The 9,980-nt window shown below is 33.1% G+C and overlaps 1 protein-coding gene across 1 annotated transcript in view; it reads right to left on the bottom strand.

The window, feature by feature from the left end:
- Nucleotides 6,337–9,980, bottom strand: part of LOC109363293 — a 7,149-nt gene continuing 3,505 nt past the window's right edge. Inside the window, exons 6-7 of the mRNA XM_019609547.1 lie at nucleotides 9,288–9,360; nucleotides 6,337–6,657 (exon numbers count right to left, since the gene is read on the bottom strand). Of these exons, the coding sequence (XP_019465092.1) occupies nucleotides 6,337–6,657; nucleotides 9,288–9,360 (394 nt within the window). The remainder of the gene's footprint in view (nucleotides 6,658–9,287; nucleotides 9,361–9,980) is intronic.

Here is a 9,980-nt window from a genome sequence, read left to right as displayed (position 1 = left end):
AATTGTGTATAATTCCTGATAACTTAGTAATGTAGCTCTACTTAGGAATTTATGGTGTTGTTGTTATTTCAGGTTAAGAAATAGAGAAAAGAGGAGAGAAAAAAGAAGAAGGTGAAGACCCTGAACATGGCAAGCGGGCGAGGAAAGGGTCGCTCGAGCGACAAATAAAGAAAAAGCACCAAAATACATGACGCCTCTCGCTCAAGCGAAGGACTCTCGCCCAAGCGACAATTCACCAATTGCTTCTGTTGATCTTTGCTCAAGCGAAGGACACCTCGCCTAAGTGAGGTGCTCAAGCCTGGGAATATCTTGGATCCTCGCCCAAGCGAGAATCTTTAGCTTGGGCGAGAGCATGGAAGTTGGAAGTAGAAGTAGCGGTTTCAGAATGGAAAGGAGGCATTCACTCATTTTAGGAAATAAATCTGGCACGAAATAGAGAGAGAAGAAGATAGAAATCGTGGAAACGATTCTATTACACACTTTCTTTGTATTAGTTCATGATTTAAGCGTTGTAATAGCGAGAATGAGTGGCTAGTTCTTCGTAGTTGGGAATTGAAATGTAATCTTCTTAACTTTTGTATTCCTGGATTCAATTCTATATTAATGTTATTTGATTTTGGAAAGTTTGTTCCATATTTGTTGCATGATTTCAATTAGCTACTGAATTCACGATTAAAGGTTCAAGTTTAACTGGGAAGTTAAACTTGATACTAGATCTGAATTGTCTTTCTTCCTACATAATTGATCTAGGGATGGACAATGATGTAGGAATTGCTTTTACATTTGAGTTTAATGCTAGTTAGTCATACAATTATTTGAGGAATTGGAAGTTGAGTGATTACTTAAGAATGTTACAATCAGGGGACTGATGTAATTGATTTATGATAATGTGCAGCAAATTCAGTAACTTCACAAGTTATTAAGAATTGAATCCATGGATGTATAAAGGGAAAGAATGATGAGTTTCGATCCCAACCATTTTGTTTTATTATCTAAAATCGTTTACTCAAGTTATTATTTCCCAAAACCAATGCAAATTTACCAACCAAATCTTGTACATAGTTGCTCAATTGATTCTTATAGGAATTAGTATAAATTCACTCCGCTCCCTGAGGACGATATCCCGGTACTTTACCAGATTTTATTACTTGCGCGATACAATACACTTGTCGTTATATAAATATCTAACAACCATTCATTCAGCCAAGAAGATTAAGGATGGATGCCTTTTGTTCAAGGTGGATTTTGAGAAAGCTTATGATTCTGTTAATTGGAGCTTTCTTGATTATATGCTTTCTAGATTTGGTTTTTCTTTATTAAATGGAGAAAATGGATAAGTGTTTATCTCTCTTCTACTTCGATGTCTGTGTTGATTAATGGATATCCTTCAGATCAATTCTCTATTTCAAAAGGTATTAGACAAGGCGATCCTATGGCACCTTTTCTTTTCCTTATGGTTGCATAAGGTTTTGCTGGTCTGGTTCGACAAGCTAGGACTGTGGGGTTGTTTGAGGGTTATAAGATTGGTAGATTAAGGGTGGAAGTCTGTGATCTTCAATTTGTGGATGACACAATTCTAGTATGCAAGCCTATGATCCAAAACTTGTGGTGTATAAAGAGTATTCTAAGATATTCTTAATTAGCTTCGGGGTTAAAGATAAATGCACAGAAAAGCTCCCTATTTGTTATTGCACTGCCTGATTCCTTTACTTCAGCATCAGCAAATTTCCTAGCTTGAAAATTTGAAACTGTTCCTTTTCTTTACCTTAGGGTTCTGGTTGGGGCGAATCCAAGGAGGATGACAACTTGGCAAAGCATAATTGACATGGTTTCAATAAGACTTGCATCTTGGAAGTGTAAACACATATCTTTTCGAGGTCGATTGGTTCTTCTAAATTCTGTTCTTTGCAACATTCCTACTTATTTATTATCTCTCTTCAAAGCCCCAAAAGACGTTTTGACTAAGCTTGCTAGTTTGCAAAGGAAATTTCTTTGGGGGAACAAGAGAGGTGGTAAAGATATTGCGTGGGTTTCTTAGTTGGAGGTTTGTAAGCCTAAATCCCTTGCTAGATTGGAAGTCAGAGACTTATCTACTTTTAATGATTCTTTGTTAGAAAAGTGGATATGGCGTAACTTCATGAGAAGGATGCTTTTTGGGTCAAGGTGGTTGAATCCAAATATGGAGGTGATGTTTTTTCTGCAGCCTCTAATGCAGACTCCAGGTGGTGGAAAGATCTTTGTAAAATTGGTTCCGTTCATGGGGATCACGAGAACTAGTTTGATGAGAATGTTTGGAGGGTCTTAGTAGTTGATACTCAAACTCTTTTCTGGTTGGATATTTGGGTGGGGAATCAGAGTTTAAAAGATCTATTTCTTAGACTTTTCTCTTTAGCTTCGAATGAAAGGGAAACTGTGGATGAGTGTGGTGTTTGGAATAATGACGTCTAGTCTTGGGAGGTTAAATGAAGATGTAGTTTGTTTGAAAGAGAAGAAATACTGGTTAGGAACTTGTATGATTTGATTCATCCGCGCTCTTGTCAGAAGGACGTTGTGGATAGGTGGAAGTGGAACCTAGATGCATCTCGGCATTATATTGTCAAATCAGCTTATCTCATCCAAGTGGATAATGGTATCTTGCCTTTAGGTAACATTCTAAAAAACTGTTGGATTAATTGTGTTCCTTCGAAAATATCTTGCTTTGTTTGGAAACTCATTTTATATGTAGACTCCCCTCAAAGGTAGAATTATTTAAGAGACAAATTATTCAAAGGGTCGAAGATGTGAAGTGTGCCATTTGCTTGAATCATGATGAATCTGTTTGGAAAGGATTTTACTCTTGGCTTCAGGTTTCCTCATCGATACCAAGCTCATTATTAGATTGTTGGAATTTGCACAAGTTAATATTTACTAATGCAAAAGGTTCACAATTATGGAAAATATTTTGGTTTGCTGTTGTGTGGTCTATTTGGATAATGAGGAATGATTTAATCTTCTCACGAAAGGCTGTTAGTTATGTGCATATTCTGGATTTGTTCCAAGCTAGATTTTGGAGATGGTTTCTGACTAAGATAGCTCCAACATCTTTAGTTTGTGCTAATTGGTGTAATGACTCTAAAGCTTGTATTACTTTAACTACTAAAAAGATCAATGTTTGATCTTTCTTTGTATTAGGTTAGCACCCCTTGTGCTGATTTTAATAAACTTTGCTTATCAAAAAAAAAATATAATAATACAAATTCTAAAAATCTCACTGAGACTTACTATTTTTTACTTTTTTCGTATCTCATTTAAATCTAGCAGACCAAATGATTAAGTGAAATAAATGATGAGAGAGAAGAATCTGAATCTTATATGGCTTTTTAGATTTCACTCATTTGGTTCGTTGGATTTAAGAAAATCAATGGATGAGATTGTGTGTAATTAGTGTAACTTAACTTGGGTGTAAACAAATACATCCTTTTATATATATATATATATATATATACACGGGAGATCGGTTTATACCTCATTGAGTCAAACCAATTACTAAATCTTATCCCTCCATTTTTTTTAAATCCAACGGTCTATATTATAACTTAAAAACCACTAATACCTCTCTCATCACCCTTTCATTTACCCACTTTTATTTTTTATCTCCTAATCCTATTTGCTCTACCACTCTCACCACCATGAAAAATAAATCCAACTTATCATTCCCAAACTTTCTATTCCTCCATTATCAAAACTTGGTGTAGCTCATATGCTAAACATTCACACCCATATGCATAAAGAGAACCACACAGCTAATAACCCAAATTGACCCAACCCTACCATTGGTGGTTATTCAATTATTATTTTTTTGGAATAAGGGCATTGCTATTTTTCTGTTAAGGTTGATGTGCTTCATATTTTCTTTTTAATTTTTCATCACAAGTAGCTGGAATTATTATGCTAGAAATAATGTTGGGTCTTTGCATTTTAAGAAGTGATGGAAGCTATATGAAGCACAATAAAGCCACTGGGGATAATATATGCTTATTATGCGTTCACTTGCAAAGCCATAGAAGAATAATGTTGGGTTTCTACATTATGCATTATGAACAAAGTAGTTAGAATTATATGCTTATTATGCATTCTTTTTACATTGTTCTTATTGGCAGAGATACATCTTAAGAGGATTCACTTGCAATAGTTCATTGGTGGCAAAATCTTTTTCACATTTGAATACACACATTTTGTGGAAGGGATATGTGTACTGATAAATTCATAGTATATGTGGTAGTTGTTTAGGAAAATGTTGCTGATCATCAAATGAAAGTTTAGAATACTTATTTTAAGATGAATTTTACTCTATAAAGTGTATTATGAGCCTTGTTATACCTCCTACAATCCTTATAAATATAAAACAACAAATGTTTTCCTATACTTTTGTGTTGAGTTGATGTACGATATCAGACTAACTAGTTGATGTTCATTTTAAAGGGCATGATCAATATTCATTCTTCTCTAGAACTTACAAGCTAGAAAGATATAGTTTTATTAAACATGAACAAATATTTTGATGATAGAAGCTACACAATTTACAACACTTCTACTAATTACCAAAAACCAATTACATAGAATCACAACTCACAAACACTATTACTTGTACATTTTATCCATTGCTTGTGTATTTTTTCCAAAACTGTTTGTATGGTTATTGTTTCCAAAACCAGTTACATAGAATCACAACACTATTACTAGGAAATTTTTAGAAAAATGAAAGGTCATCTGCATGAATGGTTTTTGTTAATGAAGTAATGCTGCTAGCATAGCCAAAGTGAAAAGAAGTGCCCTGCACCTAAATGTAAACAAGTGCCATGCAGCTAAATATAAACAAGTGCACTGCACCTAAATTTAAACAAGTGTCCTGCACCTAAATGTAAACAAGTGCACTGCAGCTAAATGTATATCTTGATTAGTATCAAAGTAACTGAATTATTACAATGCTAAAAACATATGAAAGTGATAATTTTATAAAAATGTACTATAATTTCAACAATCATCAAATCAAAATACATGTTGTACTTGTTCCTTGGAGTTCTACTATAAATTTTAATCTAACAAACCACTTAATCTATTGACCACCTATCAATCTAACAAAACACTTGCTCCCTTTTGTGAGCAACTCTAGAGCTTCCAAATGCAAAAATTAGTTTCAACTTAATCATTTGAGGAGCTCCAGCTTCGTTCTACACCTGTTACTATCACCAATAATAAAAATAAATATCTTTTGATAAAACAATGAACTCATATAAAAATATATATAACATAAAGCAAAAAAAATGTTACATTAAATTTCTTTTGTTTGCATGTTGATTGATAGTGACCTTGTTCTCCACAAAATTGACATCTTCTCTTCTTAATTATTGACTTATTTATCGATAATTCAAGACCACTTTTAAACCTTCCTTCTTGAACTGTTTTGCTAGAATCCTTCTTTCTACCCTTTGTTTGTAAAATATTTGAATACTTTATGCTGAAACTTGAAAACTCATGCAATGTGTTAGACAGTAAATTAGGTTGGCTTGACTCTAGAAAAGTTTCAATAACATTAGACGCTTCTTTTACTACTGCAGCAGCGATGCTATAAATGCGATCAAGTTCTACGATAATAAACTTGTATGCATGTTCCGATAATTTAGCTAAATCAGAAATTTCTTAAAATTGATTTTGCACATGCATACTTCTCAAAATATATGCTTCACGATTTTGAATATCAATGTCACCAACACTAACATATTTATTACCTTCTTTTGTCCAACGCTGCAAAATATACTTACTAGGGATTTAAATAATATTTTTTGCTTGAAAAATCACCAAAATATGCCTACATAGTATTCCCCATAAATTCATAAAGTTGACAGCCACATGTAGCATTCTTTGAATCTAAGTTTACATCGACAATGAATGATCTCGAGCATTAAAACAATTACTTACTCGATACTTACATTGTGAGTCATCTTTCTCAATTCTCTCCTTTGTGAATTGGCTAACACTTGCAAGCTCATTATGAAACTTCCCAAACGCATTTCTAGTATAGACTTATGCAACATGCTCCTCAACTTTTGAACCAATATTCAAAATGTGTGATTTGTGCCTAGACTCAAAGTCTTCTCTTCTTTCTTCCTTATATCTGTTATCAAGTTCTTTCTCATATTTCACTATGAATTCTTGTAATGTTATGGTTGCATCAACAAAGGAGTCAAAAAAAGAGTTGATGCTTTCACTTCTTTGTGTAGTATTCATCCCCGCAAAGAAAGTACTTCTATTATAAATTGGGATCCATGACTCCCTAATTTCAAACAACTTTATAATTCAATCATTGTTATCCAATTCATATTTATCCATTATACGTTTCCAATCATCTTCAAAATCCTTAATTGTTGGAGAGTCTTGAATACACCTCTTCATATCACGCTTGAAAGTTGAATTCTTCTGATATATGTGTGCAAGTTTTGTAGGGGACTTATTCATTATGTGCCACAAGCATGGATGATGACGAGCTTCTAGAAATACCTTAGCCACAAAACCTCCATTGGCTATATCTTGATCAGTTATTATAGACACTACCTTATTTCCATTCATTGCTTTAATCCATGTTTCAAATAACCATATAAAAGAGATCTCAGATTCATCCTGCAATAATGCACAACCAAATAAATTGATTGGAGATGGTGGTTTAATCCAGTAAATAGGGCAAACGTCATGCTGTATTTGTTAGTTTTGTAAGTGGTATCATACGTAATAACATCCCCAAATTTTTGATAAGCTAATCTTGATCTAGCATCCACCCAGAAAAGGTTTACCATTCTACCATCATCATCAAATTGTATTTGATAGAAAAAATCAGAATCTTAGGCATGTTTTTGCCTGCAATAATTGTAAACAACTTGTGCATCTCCAACTTCCAAATTTTTCATTAAAAAATTTCTCATATGATTCCAACCATCTCTATTGGAAAAAGCTAAATCACTACCATTAAACATTGCAGCAACCTTTCCTGTAGGCAAACCTTCTTCACTAAACTTTTCAACAAGATTTCTTGCAACAACATTCATTTTTCTATGACACTTCAAGTAAGACACACTCTTGGGACTAGCCATAACATGATTATGGTTATTATCAAAATATTTTATAGTCCATATGCCTCGTTTCTCATCCTTTGACATAGAGAGTGAATCTTTACATCCCATACGTATAGTTGAACACTTTTTCTTAACTATCACCATATCATCTTCATTTTTTCATTCTTCACCTTATGTTCACCTTCTCGAACACACACAAAAATACAATAATTATCTTTTCTAGAACGAGTACGAATCCCAAAACCTTTTGTCTTAGAAAATGTGATATAAAATTCTTCAACTTGTTGTAGAGAATCAAATTCCATTCCACCAATATGAGGGTTAACATTGAGTTTTTCAATAGTAGAAGATTGTATCATATTAGGTAAGTCAGAATGAGTTACTTGACTATTATCTGAAATGGGGTCACTCTCCATACTCAATTTTCACGATGATGACAATGGCATGAGTGAGTCTTCTCCAATTTAGAATGAAGAACACTAGATTTGGGAATGCTATTCACCTGCACTACTAATGGAGGGATGAGTTGGATTTGGAATGATAGGTTATTTTAGGTTTGACAATGGAGGAATAGAAATTTGTTGGGAATGATAGGTTGGATTTAGCAATTTGGGAATTTGTACTTCATATAGCTTCCATCACTTCTTAAAATGTAGAGACCCAACATTATTTCTTGCATAATAATACCAGCTACTTGTGATGAAAAACGAAAAAGAAAATATGAAGCACATCAACCTTAACAACAAAATAGCAATACCCTTATTCCAAAAAAAAAACTAATTGAATAACCACCAATGGTAGGGTCAGGTCAATTGGGGTTATTAGTTGTGTGGTTCTCTTTGTGCATATGGGCGTGAGGGTTTAGCATATGAGCTGCAACAATATTTGACAATGGAGGAATATAAAGTTTAGGAATGATAGGTTGGATTTATTTTTCACGGTGGTGAGAGTGGTAGAGAAAATAGGATTAGGAGATAAAAAATAGAAGTGAGTAAATGAAAAGGTGATGAGAGAGGTATTGGTGGTTTTTAAGTTATAATATAGGCCATTGGATTTAAAAAAAAATAGAGGGATAAGATTTAGTGTAATTGGTGTAACTCAAATGAGGTGTAAACTGATCCCCTCATATATATACATATGAGGAGGGGTCCGTTTACACCCAATTTAAGTTACACTAATTAGACTCAATCACAATAATTCATTTTCTTAAATTCAATGGACCAAATATGTGAAATTTAAAAGTTATTTAAGATTTCTCATTTTCTCTTTCATCATTTATTTCTCTCACTCATTTAGTCGGTGTAAACTGTTTACACCCAAGTTAATTTACACTAGTTACACTAAATCTCAGTCATTCATTTTCTTAGATCCAACAGACCAAATGGGCGAGACTTAAAAGTTATTTAAGATTTATTTTTTCTCTCTTATCACTTATTGCACTCACTCATTTGGCCCTTGAATCTAAGAAAATGAATGAGAGTATAACTAGTGTAACTTAACTTGCGTGTAAATAGATCCCTCATTTATATATATATTATTAGAAGAGAAGTGTGAAGTAGAATATTAAATATAGGTATAAGCTCAATTAATAAAATGATACAACCCTATAATAAAAGCGCAATAATAGCTATACACACAACATGCACATTTCCTTTTTTTTCTCTCTCTTTTCCATAAGCAAAACAAATCACATTCCTCTTTTTCATAAGCAAACCAAATTATAGGGAATAAGGATAAACCATAAATTGATGGATACATATTACATAATAAGGTCAACATTGGAATACATCCTAACACCAATATGAGAAGGTAAAGGTAATAACCCCTAAGCTTTTAATCCACAACCATGACCAAACCTCTATAACATCATATGATGCTATAAAGTCATAGCCTAATGATAGACCCAACTACAATATTTGATTTAAATTATCTACAAATTAAAAGCTCATAAGAATTAACCCACATAGTTATCAAATTATATTATGAATTAACATTTTAATTTTATGTATTGTTATTAATCAGTTGGGTCAACCTATAAGGCCCACAACAACTCTAATAGTTCCCTAATTTTACGTGGTGTGAGTATATAAACTGATGAGGTTGAAAGACAACAGAGAAGAAATCGTTTATTTTATCACTAATAATTTTTTGCCTTTTTTTAATATTAACATATATTCTCACTTGGTTCCTACCATTAGCATTTTCATTCTTGATAATACCTCCCGAGAACTCTATCAAAGAAACAGATGAAACCCTTATACAAGTTTTTCAGACAAATAGTAGGAAAACAAATAATAACAAGAAGCTAGACAAGTGTTGGAATTAGAAACCAGATTGGTTTCTGTTCTGCATTACTTGCAGAGCAAGAAACAGAAGAAGAATGAATGAAAACGAGTGAAGAAGATGATGATGAGGTTAGGAGAAGAATTAGAATTCAGAAAGGAGATTAAGGAAGAAGATTCTCTTGTTATTCAATGAATTCAAGTTGCAATTACATCAAACTTGATTCCTTCTATTTATAGAAACTCATAACCAACTTGGTTGTTATGAATTCTATTTTTAGCAAGGATCACAACTAACTAAACCAACTTATACAAAAGCTATGAATTACATATCAATCTATTACAAAATCAACATTCCCCCTTAATTCATGCTTTCTATACTAATTATTCCCAAGAGAGCTCTTTGATTCTCAAAGTCTATCTTCTTCAAAGGTTTAGTTAACAAGTCTGCCAATTGATCTTTGGATTGACAGAATTCTAATCTTAGGATGTTCTTTTCTACTTGATCCCTTAAGAAGTGAAACTTGGTCTCAATGTGTTTGCTTCTACCATGAGCCACTGGATTCTTTGCTAGATTTATTGCTGATTTGTT

Source organism: Lupinus angustifolius, chromosome LG01 (genome assembly GCF_001865875.1).
Source record: "Lupinus angustifolius cultivar Tanjil chromosome LG01, LupAngTanjil_v1.0, whole genome shotgun sequence".
NCBI classification, from domain to species: Eukaryota; Viridiplantae; Streptophyta; class Magnoliopsida; order Fabales; family Fabaceae; genus Lupinus; species Lupinus angustifolius.
Note: the sequence above shows the minus strand (reverse complement) of the source record. Positions and strands in the feature narration are given on the sequence as shown.